The sequence below is a fragment of the Nicotiana tomentosiformis genome, chromosome 9, assembly GCF_000390325.3.
Source record: "Nicotiana tomentosiformis chromosome 9, ASM39032v3, whole genome shotgun sequence".
NCBI lineage: Eukaryota > Viridiplantae > Streptophyta > Magnoliopsida > Solanales > Solanaceae > Nicotiana > Nicotiana tomentosiformis.
This window is the reverse complement of record NC_090820.1, coordinates 11,066,254-11,079,178: the sequence shown is the minus strand read 5'-3', so window position 1 is coordinate 11,079,178 and position 12,925 is coordinate 11,066,254. Positions and strand designations below refer to the sequence as shown.

At 36.7% G+C, this 12,925-nt stretch overlaps 1 protein-coding gene across 1 annotated transcript; it reads left to right on the top strand.

Moving 5' to 3' along the window:
• Nucleotides 1-2,067: 2,067 nt before the first annotated feature.
• Nucleotides 2,068-12,795, top strand: LOC104118859 (26S proteasome non-ATPase regulatory subunit 1 homolog A-like). Its single transcript, XM_009630234.4, has 13 exons — nt 2,068-2,384; nt 5,940-6,003; nt 6,119-6,224; nt 6,650-6,761; nt 6,879-7,047; nt 7,749-8,224; nt 8,306-8,441; nt 8,542-8,790; nt 8,881-9,101; nt 10,577-10,835; nt 11,075-11,307; nt 11,389-11,878; nt 12,051-12,795. Exons 1-13 carry the CDS (start codon nt 2,233-2,235, stop codon nt 12,372-12,374), a joined length of 2,991 nt encoding a protein of 996 aa, XP_009628529.1. The 5' UTR covers nt 2,068-2,232; the 3' UTR covers nt 12,375-12,795.
• The last annotated feature ends 130 nt before the right edge of the window (nt 12,796-12,925 follow it).

Genomic DNA, 12,925 nt, shown 5'->3' with positions numbered 1-12,925 from the left:
AGGGAGTAACATTTCTTTTAAAAATATAAATTCCATCGATGAGAGCGGAGTAGCATATATTCTATCCCATATTAGACCAGAAAAGGAGTGCATTCATTAGTTATGTTCGAATTAGGGACGCAATTTAGTGATTTACAAGTTATTCTTTTCTCTCTAAAATATGGTCGGTGGAAAATAATATGTTAAAAAAATTGTTCTCAATCCTAGTACTACGATCGTAATGCGTAATAAACCTGACAAATGAGCTGGGTTGGCCGATTTGAACTCGGTGACGATTTTAAGCCCACAAACTGGCCCACCAATTATTGAAGCGGGCACCGACTAGTCAGGCCCGAGAGAAATGGGCAAATAGCCCCTTTTTACACTGCTAATAAAAAAGGGCAAAATACTTTGCTAGCCAAAAAATATAAAAAATATGTATATTATACCTGTACGCAATATATATATATATATATATATATATATATATATATATATATATATATATATATATATTATTAGCTATTATTATTAGGAACGGTTAAAAATATATATTTTTCAATAAAAAATTAACTACCATCTCAAAACTAATCAATATTTAGTCTGCAAAGAAAAAAGTTATTATTAAATACCCTACCAAAAACACAAAAAACTTTAAATCTTTTACAAGTGACATTTCAACAAATTCACTATAAGTGAAACTCCAACACAACATGTAAAAGATCAAACTTTCACAAGTAAAAGGCCAATGGAAAGTAATTTCTGTTTTTAATCATTTATTGTCCTTTTCCCCAATGTCTTCTTTACGTATTTAGTTTGCTTGGGTTGGGTGGGAGTATAAGATATGCTTGGATCAAAGCCATAGTAGTGATGAGGGAGTGTTCAGGAATTTGGAGAAGAAAAGAGATTGAAGAATACATGATAAAAAGGTCTTTTGAATATTTTCTTTAACATTAAGTTTTTTACACTAAATTTAAAAAATTGGCTAAACTTTAAATAGAATGATATAAAATGGCCACCCATGCCATTTCTACTTGAAAGTTGACATAATAATACCATTCTAAGTCAGAAGGAACACCAAGAGATTTTTCCAATTTGAATATTATCCTTCTATTTCAAATAACCAAGCTAGTTAACAAGCCAAAGTTTTTAACAAAAATATTTATGGACTTGTTATCTAATTGAAAGGAATTAATTTCCATAGCTTATAACTAAGATTTCCGTTAAAATTATCTAAACTAATGTTTTATTTTAATAACTAGGACATTATTTTAATTTTACTTAAATAAAATAAGATTTTATGGGTCGTTCGGTACAATGGTGGGATAAACTAGGATATCTCATCCCTTTAGATTAGCTATCTTACCTTTTATATGGGATAGCAATTTACCATTTTAGTGTAAACTTATCCGGGAGTTAGCTAATATTTGTGACCAACTATGAGATAATATAATTTCAACTTTTATCTTGTACGACGCCTTATAATTTAACTGCACATACACTACCACCAAAGATTGTGGTGGGTAAGCATCATTCTAATCTCAGTTTGAGCCATGAGAATTAAGTCACCTTTGACAATGAGCATTTTAAATCCTAAAATTGGACTTTCCATCTTAAAATTGGTAAAATAAAGCCCCGAAGTGTATAGTGACACCAGATAAGAAAAAATGGGCATTTTTTTTTTTTTTTTACTTTTAGCCCGTAGCATAAATTATTTATATTCGGTAGGCGAAAAAGTATATTAAATTTATATAATTCTTATATATAACATACATAATATATATATACAAAAAAAATATATTTTTTCGACTATTATTTTGAGAGCGGCTATACAAAAAAGTTCTTTAAACTGAAAAGGCTCTATGTAAACTAATTCGGATTTAAATAAAAATTCGAATTAATCAAGACCCAAATTAGATTTTTCATGCTAAAAGTACTAAAACAAAATTAAAAATTTTAAAACACAACATTTTTTTCTCATTATTATTATTAAACCCCCCCCCCCCCCCAAAAAAAAAGAAAAAGAAAAAAGGAATCCAAAATGAACTAGGAGTGAGCTAAAATATAAAGAACCTTTTTCTTTACTCCATGAACAAGAAATCCCAAACCTTTCAAATCTCTTCTTCAGTCTTCTCCTCTTCTTCTTCTCCACCTATTCCTTAGGTTTCCGGTTGCTCTCTTCATCTCAAAACCCTAGCTTTCTCCTCTCTTGTTACAGATCCAAACCCTAAGAGTTAAACGGCGGCGGCGGCAATGGCGACGGCTGCGACGATGGTGAGTTCGGCGGGTGGTTTATTGGCGATGCTGAACGAATCCCACCCACAGTTGAAACTCCACGCGCTCTCAAATCTCAACGCCTTTGTTGATTACTTTTGGCCTGAGATCTCTACCTCTGTCCCTGTCATGTAATTCATTCTTCTGCTACTTATTTCTCTTATAATCTCAGTTTCAATTATGTTTTTCCCCATTATAAAAATATACTTTAATTCTTAGTTGTAGTAATTGAAATTCTATGGGATTGGACTTATAATTAATTTATTTTTCTTTAATTGTGGTAAAAAGAATATTTTTTAAGTTGTAGTGATTCAAATTTTGTGGAATTGGACTTATAATTACGTGTTTTCACTTTAGTTGTGGCAAAAAATAGTTTTTTTTGTTAGTTGTAGTGATTGAAATTATGTGGAATTGAAATTTCTGCTGTAGAAAGAGGAAATTGGTTTTTTTTTAATTTTTTTTTTCCTATTTCTTTGGTGAATTCTTTTGTTTTTGGTTTGTTCTTTTAATGATGGAAAGTATGGAATTTTAATTTCCAAGCAGCAGAGGAGGCTTTTTTTTTTCTTCATTTGGGTGAATTGAGTTCTTGAAGGTTTGTGTCTTTATGGGAAAGATTGTGTGTTTGTTACTTTCAATTTGAATTATAGTTTGCAGTGCGGTAAAATACTTGTGTATTTGTTCATTGCTTGGACATAATTGTGTGGATTTGGGACTTGTCAGCATTAGTATGAAAGGTTTTGAGGTCCCTTTTTCCTGTTTTATGTTCTAGAAGTATTTGAACTTTGTGGGATTTTTGAGGAAAGTAGGAAGTGGATGGTAAATTGGATGTTTTAGACAAAAAGGAAGTTGGCGCTAAAGAAGATAACTTGGAAAATTCGGCGAGGAGAACATTAATCTGAGAAATGTTGAATTCTTTTAGTCGATTTCGTGCTGGGGTTCCCCCATTAGTATGAAAGGTTTTGAGGTCCCTTTTTCCTGTTTTATGTTCTAGAAATATTTGAACTTTGTGGGATTTTTGAGGAAAGTAAGAAGTGGATGGTAAGGTCTGCGTACCCTCCTGAGACTGGGTATGTTGTTGTTGTTGTCGTAAGAAGTGGATGGTAAATTGGATGTTTTAGACAAAAAGGATCTTGGCGCTAAAGAAGATAACTTGTGGAAAATTTGGCGAGGAGAACATTAAGCTGAGAAATGTTGAATTCAGTGTTATAAATAGCGCTCGCCTCAGCGCTAATAGCGTGAGGCGAGGCGATGCGAACAGCCTGCGCTATTTTGGCTCTGTTGCGTTGCGATTGTAAAAGGCGAGTGCCTCTGCCTGTGTAGCGAGAGGCGAGCTGTGGCGTCGCTTTTTGAAAAAAAAAGAAAGAAAAAGGCGCAGACATTAAAAAAAAGACCAGCGACTTAAAACATTAGGGCTTGCACCAATTTCATGTTTCTTTCTTCTTCAACCTTCAAACAACAGAGCAGCCAAGTCCACCCAAGATGATTTCAACCTGAAAGTTTCAAGTTTCTGCCATCCTCTTCTTCATCCAAGTCGATCCAGCCCAGGTTTCTTCTTCTTCTTTCTTCTTTCTTCTTTCTCCTTTCTCCTTTCTTTCTTTCTTCCTTTTCCTTCTTCTCTTCTTCTTTCTATTTTTTTGCCCTGTTTTTTGTCGAGCAACAGTGCAGAACAGAGAGTCTGCTGCTCTGTTTTTTTTTCTCGTTTTTCTTCTTCTTCTTCTTCTTCTTCTGGTCTTCTCTTTTTTTTTTTTTGGCTCTATTTTTGATTGAGCAGCAGTACTGCACCCTGTTTTTGCTATTGTTTTTGCTCTGTTTTTTCAATTCTTTCACTGCTGGGAAGAGGCAGAGAACTTCAAAACTTCAAACCTGAAATTTCCTCCTTTTTCAGTTATAGAGTAGAATTAATTGCATATTGTGATATGAATCTACTATGACTATCTATTGAGTTTTTAATTTTTGAATTGATATATTTATTAATATATTATTGTTATTGAGTTTTTAGTTATATATATAATATTTTATTTTTTTTGTATAAATTGTCGCTTCACATCAAAAAGGCGAGCGCTTCGCTGCGCGCCTCTCGCCTCAGTGAAGCGGGCCCTTGGCTGTTTGGGCATGACTCGAATTATTGGATTTTGAATGATTCAAGATTAGGTTGTAGGGATAACTTCTGTAAGTGGTGCTTAAATGGAATTGGAATTTCTAAGTATTAGGATTAGTGGACTTGTTATATTGGGCGGTCGGGTGTGAATTGGAAATTTTGAGCGACTCACCGTATGGTTTTTGAATAGTGCAAGTGTAGGTTGCAGGGATACATTGCCTGCATTTGAGTGCCTTGTCACCATGGAAGTGTGGATGGTAGGTGTGGGGGATGTCGAAAGCTTTTTTAGTGCTGGTCCTGGAAGGTTTTTGTAGTCAATATTATCTTAGTTGGAAAAAATTCAACGCCTAATTTGTTTTTCGCCTTTCTTCTTTTGGACTTTGAATTGAATGATCGATGACAATCTTAAGTCGAAAAGGTGGTACAGGTAAAGGAGGGTTAAGGTGAATTCATTATGGGTTCCATGGCAATGAAAGGCATTGCACATGCAAGAAGTTCATTTGTTCATAAGTGGATCTGGAAGTCAGTACCTTCTTTTAAATAGTGTTTCAATCTTGTATGAGCTTCATTTCATCATGACTGTTGTGGATTGAAACTCATTGATTTTGATGCTATTGTTTTGGCTGGGGTACTTTTTAGAAGTATTTTGGATGAGTTTTTCGCACCTAAGGATTCCTATCCTTTCAAATATTGTGCCTAAAACTTATTCACCTCCTTTATGCAAAATATTAGCCCTCATATTACTTACTTTGTGTACTATGATGTCTTTGACCCTCTCAGTCTATGCAGGGGTGTAATTATACTGTGTGGAGTTAAAACTTTGTTTTCGAGCTTGGTTGATAAGCCCAATGTGTTGAGATTGCACAAAAGAGAAGAAAAAAAAATATGTTTAGATACATTATGTTGTTTGTTCGATTATTTTAAACACCAAACACTCACACGTTTTAATTTAGCTAACCACAAGCTTAACTTATGACCGTAGAACTTTTATAATCGAGAAAACCTCGAGAGCCAGTTGGCCCCTGGTGCACGATTCAAAACACGGTGGATAATAAGCCTCTCTATTCTTCTCTACTTAAATACCACGTTTTTGTTTGCGACAAGGTTTGAACTCATGTCATGCGCCTAGTCCAGACATCCCCTTATGAGCTCTTACCCCACTGGACCAAAGCCCCGGTGGCCTCAAGGACCCGAGAACTTTCTGTATAAGCCACCAAATTGCTTGCCAAACATAGTTCTCTTGAATAGCAGATATTCAACCTTGTCCGCCAGTTTAGTTATGCATCAACTAATTAATATAGCTATCATCTAAACAGTCTGTCATTGTCATTGAAAGCTGAGCTTCACTTTATGTTAGAATGTGCATATGTAGAATGCTGTATAGTTTGCTTGGCTTTGTATCTAGTTTGCTTGGCTTTGTATCTAGTTGTGATATTGGGTAATTTCATGCCCTGCACTTCATGTATATATATTAATTTATTTTATGCAATTTCTGAAACCTAAGCTCAAGTCTTAATTTCTATCAACTGAGTATTCATGATATGTGCTTTGAGATCTCATGGACTTTTTAAACTTCCTGTTCGTGCAGTGAAAGCTTATACGAGGATGAAGAGTTTGACCAAAGACAACTAGCTGCATTAGTTGCTTCAAAGGTTACATTTTTGTTTACCAACCAATTCATTCCCATCTCATGTGGGAGACAGTTTATTATGGCAGGAACTAATTTTCTTATCAGCAGTCCTTTCTAACTTTTGTTTCTTTCCTCAGGTTTTCTATCATTTGGGTGAACATAATGACTCATTATCCTATGCCCTTGGAGCTGGCCCACTCTTTGATGTTTCTGAGGATACTGACTATGTTCATACAGTTCTCGGTATAAATTTCATATCATATTGTTACTGTTCAGATCTTATAAATACAAAAAATCATGTTGTTCTGATGAATTTGTATCTTCCAAATTTTCTTTCTCAACTTTCATATATTGCTTTTGATTTGCATCTTTCAACACTTCTTCCTCAAGATCCATATTTTTGCAATTGCTATTGCAGATGATTTTTGTTGCATCCCCTTCTAGCCTGTATTGTGTTCTTTCTGCAGCGTCTTGGTCCATAGTAGTGAATTGTTGTGTCATACCTGACATCACTGGGTTGACACAACAATGCCTTGTCAAACTTTGAAGTAGAGGCTCATTCTCGCTTAGTTGTTTTAAGTACTATAATATGTCAATTGTTTTAGCTGTCCGTTTTGTTTGTCAACTTTTGACTCGTATTGTTGAATTGGCAATATCTTTCCTTTCAGCTAAAGCCCTGGATGAGTATGCAAGCCATAAAACTAAGGCAGCTGAGTCAAATGATGAAGCCACAAAGGTGGACCCCAGGCTGGAGGCTATTGTGGAGAGAATGCTTGATAAGTACGTATATAATATTTCATCTTCTGTTGTGGACGAATAAGAATGTGGACGTCTAATCCTCGCATTATTTTTTTGGGGTTTCCATTCTGGTTAACAGTTGCCTTGTTTCTTACTTAGGTGTATAGTGGATGGCAAATATCAGCAAGCCATTGGCATGGCCATTGAATGCCGAAGGCTGGATAAGGTTGCCGAAGCAATTGTTTGCAGTGATAACGTTGATGCCACTCTAGCATATTGCAGTAATGTTTCCCATAACTTCGTCAATCGTAGAGAATATCGAAGTGAGGTAGTCTTACTCTGTCTTCACCCTATGTAACATACTTGATTTCAAGTGCCCCCCACTCCCCACCCCACCCCACCCCAAACCCCCACCCCAAATCCGTGTGCTCTATATAATTTATGTTATCTTCCTGCTAGGTTTAGTTATTGCGTTGATTGCTTGTATTCTCCTCATAGAAATATAAGTCTCTGTCTGTCACCAAGGTTTTTTTTAATTTTTTTTTTAAAAAAATTGTTCATTGAGGTAAGGCATATACTGTGAGCTCCCCTAGAAAATTAATCATATTCCACCAAAAATGTCCCTTTGAGTGTTACCTTCTTCCAGTGTCTCCTCATCAGCGTCATCCCAATATCCCCTGGGGAAAATAGAAACAGAGATAGAAAAAAGGAATCGGTTTGAACATTATGAGTTTGAGTTTGGAATTCTACCACAACCCATTCGATTTAATTTGTTCAAAATCTACTGTTCGCACTTATTTAGTGAATTTGTTGACACATATACAAGGTCTGAGCCAAATTTGCTGGGTTTGGGTAAACCCATATCTTATGCACTGCATCCGCCTGTGATATTATCCTTATTTGTTTCGCTTTCTTCCTTTCTTGATAGGTGTAGGACGACTTCTTTAATACATTTTGTTACTTCTTTAGATATTCTTTAAGCATATTCGGAGAAAATTTTCATTTAAATCTTCCTACTTTCTCTTACAGGTGCTTCGTCTTCTTGTGGATGTGTATGAGAAGTCACCATCTCCAAACTATTTGAGCATGTGCCAGTGGCTTATGTTTTTGGATAAACCAGAGTCTGTAGCAAGTATATTGGAGAAGCTATTAAGATCAGAAAATAAAGATGATGCTCTATTGGCATTACAAATAGCTTTTGACCTTGTAGAGAACGAGCACCAAGCTTTTCTTTTGAGGGTTAGAGACCGGCTTTCCAGCCCCAACCTACAACCTTCAGAGCCGGCACAGTTGTTACCTGCGGATTCTGATCGAGCACCGACTGAAGATGCAGAAGCTTCAGAGGATGTTCCATTGTTAGAAGAAAGTAGACCTTCAGGTGGGACGTTAACAACTGCAGATCCAAAAGAAGCTATATATGCTGAAAGGTTGGGAAAACTAAAAGGGATTCTATCAGGGGAGACCTCAATACAGTTGACCTTGCAATTCTTATACAGCCATAACAAGTAAGACGAATGTATTTTACTTTTTGTTCAATTGATTGATGGAAAATGTGTATTCTTAGTTGTGTTAATCTTTGCGTACAGGTCAGATCTCCTTATTCTTAAAACAATAAAGCAGTCTGTTGAGATGAGAAATAGCGTGTGTCACAGTGCAACAATATATGCGAATGCGATCATGCATGCTGGAACGACTGTGGATACATTCCTTAGGGAGAACCTGGTGATTTTATATTTTTCCTTTTACCAGATTACCTTCTCAATTGGATTATATCTACAGCCTAACATAATTTCTAATGGGAATCTTTTGTTTACAATATCAGGACTGGCTAAGCCGTGCAACAAATTGGGCTAAATTCAGTGCGACAGCTGGACTGGGTGTTATCCACAGTGGCCATTTGCAGCAGGGGAGATCACTTATGGCACCTTACTTGCCGCAAGGTGGCGCTGGTGGAGGTGGTAGTCCATATTCAGAAGGTGGTGCCTTGTATGCTCTTGGTTTAATTCATGCAAATCATGGGGAGGGCATCAAACAGTTTCTTCGTGATAGTCTACGTGGTACAAATGTCGAGGTACTTGTATTAGTGAACTTTATCTTTCTCATAGGCGCCTTTATTTTTTCCGGCTACTGTTTTCATACTTTCAACTTTCTGTTGCTACAGGTTATTCAGCATGGTGCCTGCTTAGGACTTGGGTTGGCTGCTCTAGGAACCGCTGATGAAGAGATTTATGATGACATTAAAAACGTGCTATATACTGACAGTGCCGTTGCTGGAGAGGCTGCTGGTATTGGTATGGGTTTATTGATGGTTGGAACTGCAAGTGAGAAGGCAGGTGAGATGCTTGCTTATGCTCATGAGACGCAACATGAGAAGATAATCAGGTAGGTTGACAGCTTTAAGCCAATAGCCGAAATACAATTACTTGTATTAGCTTAGATCCTATTGTTGTCTCTTAATACCTTTGTACTTGAGAAGTTCTTTTTCCTGTTCTTTTTCAAGTTTTGCTTTTGTATTTTTGAAGAAGAATGATATTGTGATTAAAAGTTAAACCAATCCAAAAAAATAAAAATAAAAATAATTAAACATTGATGAACTATAGAAAATATTTTGCTTGAACTATAATAAGGAAATTAATTATTTGAATAGTGTCAAAAATGATTGCAGTATCTAGAAATGAACAACTGTTATCGTGTGAATAGATAGTTGGTATTTTGGATTGATTTTACTTGATAAACTACAGATAAAATGATTTTATACTGTTTGAATAAATGTCACCAAGTGATATAAGGAAACGAATAGGTATAATTATTATACATTTGATAGACTGAAAATTGCAATAAATATTTAAGAGCTAATTACTGAAATGTCCTTTACTGCTTGGCTCCGATACTCTCACTTCCATATTTTATTTTCTTTGCAACAAATCCTGTTAATAACAATATAAGAAAATAATGGACAGATTTTGTCCTTGTTTTAGAACTCACTGTTCCATATCCTCGTGTTGGATCTTTCAACTTAAAAGTTAAAACCTGTGTTGCATCCGTTTTCTTGTGAATGTCACATTTACTTTTAAAAAGAAAAAAACTGTGAATGTCACAGAATTAGAAATGTCCATTGCAAATTAAGGCCATCTGAATTTCTGTTTCAAAAGAATGGCTGGAATGTCCATTGCAAGTTAATGGTGTTTGAATTTCTGTTTTGAAAGAAGACAGGACATGTTGATTTCTTTGTCCGTTTTCAATTCTGAATATTTGATAGATATTGCCTTTGATCATATGTAGTAAAATCACATTTTAGGTACTATCACTTGTTTCAGTCCCCATGTATACATCCTCCTTTTTTTGTTTTGAACTTTTAAATTGTGTATATCAATTCCAAGAACGGCCATAATTTTTTCAATTTCAAGGTGAAAATTCTTCAGTGTAATTTTTGTGCACTGGGAAGTTTTCATCCTTCCCCTGTTTTTGTGCTATTTTCCTTTCATGAAGGTTTATTAGCAAAAAGTAAAATTTTCAAACTAAAGGGGACATGAATATGTAATTAGTCTTTAGGCATAATTACAGGATCAATAATGGGGCATAAAATAGGGATGACAATTTCTCCATCTTACTACATGTGTAGGCTGCCTGGAACACATTTTTCTTTTAACTAGTACAAAATAATATTCCATAGAGTACCTGGAGTTGAACATTCCTTCTGATGCTACATGCAGGGGTTTGGCACTAGGTATAGCTCTCACATGCAGGGGTTTGGCACTAGGTGTAGGCTGCCTGGAACACATTTTTCTTTTAACTAGTACAAAATAATATTCCATAGAGTACCTGGAGTTGAACATTCCTTCTGATGCTACATGCAGGGGTTTGGCACTAGGTATAGCTCTCACAGTCTACGGAAGGGAGGAAGAAGCCGATACACTGATTGAACAAATGACTAGGGATCAAGACCCTATATTGCGTTATGGTGGAATGTATGCTTTAGCATTGGCTTACAGAGGAACTGCAAATAATAAGGCTATCCGTCAGTTGCTGCATTTTGCTGTATCAGATGTTAGTGATGATGTCCGCCGGACAGCAGTTTTGGCACTTGGATTTGTTATGTATTCTGAGCCAGAGCAGGTTGGTGCTTTTTCTTGTCATATTTGAGACTGTTATGCTCTGGTTAATCATGTGCTTCTTATCAATCTCTTATTATTTGTGGTCTCATTTCAGCGGAATTACTATGTTTGACTTGTGTCTGCAGATCCACATTTAATGCTACTGTTATCCTATTTCCTCTCCTCTGCCCTATCTCCCCCTCCCCCAAGTCTTCTTCTTTCTGATGTGTTAATAATGTTTCCTTTTCAATGAATTTGCAGATGCCTCGTATTGTATCGTTGTTATCGGAGTCGTACAATCCACATGTTCGATATGGTGCGGCTATGGCAGTAGGCATTTCTTGTGCAGGTACTGGTCTGAGTGAGGCCATCTCATTGTTGGAGCCTTTGACATCAGATGTGGTTGATTTTGTACGTCAAGGTGCTCTCATAGCGATGGCCATGGTGATGGTCCAGATAAGTGAAGCCAGTGATTCCCGCGTGGGTGCCTTCAGGTATTTCATCTGAAAATGCATGTCACATCTCTCCTTATTTTTTCATCTTTTCCTGAGCTTGCTATACTTTCTTCTGTTCAGGCGACAACTGGAGAAAATTGTCCTTGATAAGCATGAAGATACCATGAGTAAAATGGGTGCAATTTTGGCCTCTGGTATTCTTGATGCTGGTGGAAGAAACGTGACAATCAAATTACTTTCAAAGACTAAACATGACAAAATTACAGCAGTCGTTGGACTAGCTGTTTTTAGTCAGTTTTGGTATTGGTATCCACTTATATATTTCGTTAGCTTAGCATTCTCACCAACAGCCTTGATTGGTCTCAATTATGACCTAAAAGTGCCAAAGTTCGAGTTTGTATCACACGCCAAGCCCTCGCTATTTGAGTATCCTAAGCCAACCACTGTAGCCACCACAACTTCTGCTGTCAAACTCCCCACAGCTGTTTTATCAACATCAGCTAGGGCTAAGGCAAGGGCTAGCAAGAAAGAGGCTGAGAAAGCCATTGCCGAGAAGGCAGCTGGAACAGAGTCATCTTCTGGTGCACCAAGTTCTGGGGAGTCCATGCAGGTTCGTATACGTTTCTATCATTTTTGTTTTGGATCAATGGTTTCCTTTAGTTAAGGATCAGGCAGACAGTCTGTTCCTATAATATTGTAGGCAAATTTGTATGGATGATCTTGCATAATTTTCTGCTTTTGTTGTGTAGTGCAAATAAAATGTATCTCTCTTTTAATGGCAGGTGGATACTCCAGCGGAGAAGAAAAATGAACCAGAGCCATCATTTGAGATGTTGACCAACCCTGCTAGGGTGGTTCCAGCTCAGGAGAAATACATAAAGTTTTTGGAAGAAAGCAGATATGTGCCAGTTAAATCATCACCTTCTGGATTTGTGCTTCTGAGAGATCTACGTCCTGACGAACCTGAAGTATTGTCCCTTACAGATGCACCCTCGTCAACTGCATCCAGCACTGGTGGTGGATCAACTGGACAACAGGCCCCGGCATCAGCAATGGCTGTTGATGAGGAGCCTCAGCCACCACCGGCTTTTGAGTACACATCTTGATTTATTTGTATTTTAAAAGCTTCATCAATACTTTGGTTTTCATTCCATGTTGGAAGATGATGTTGAATGGGCAGAGGTGGAAACCTATGGATCAAATAGCACTTCCTATGATCAGAGTTGAATTGTGGGGTACATTGAAAAGAGCCCCCGTGGATTCTGTTATTCTGCCTCTTGATTTCCAGACTTGTGCTTGTGCTTGTCATTGTATTTCCTACGCAAGAGGGACTCGAAAATTGGGGACTGGAAACTGCCATTGCGCGTTATTTTTGTCAGAATCTGTCTTGTCACCTCTGTCCTAGACTGTTAGATTTTTACTTTGTGTTCTAATTAAGATTTTATATTGCTTGGATCTACAAAAAGAGTTCCACTGTTCTCTCTCGAGTATTTATTAGTTACCACAACTTGATCTTTGCCAGTCCTAGTTTAAGCCTTTTGCAATTTGTTTGGTTTGATGCCGGACTGAATGTCAAATGTTTTCTGCAACCAATCGGCTAAGAATTGTTTGTTGCAAAGTTTTTATTATTCTGTCTGCCGCTCAACCAATTTTCATC

What these genes read in the sequence shown, in the direction of transcription:
- LOC104118859 (XM_009630234.4), top strand. Translation starts at nt 2,233, where the DNA reads ATGGCGACGGCTGCGACGATGGTGAGTTCGGCGGGTGGTTTATTGGCG. An exon ending in GTGGAGAGAATGCTTGATAA is followed by an intron (nt 6,762 to 6,878) that starts GTACGTATATAA and finishes TTTCTTACTTAG; the next exon opens with GTGTATAGTGGATGGCAAAT. An exon ending in TTCTTATACAGCCATAACAA is followed by an intron (nt 8,225 to 8,305) that starts GTAAGACGAATG and finishes CTTTGCGTACAG; the next exon opens with GTCAGATCTCCTTATTCTTA.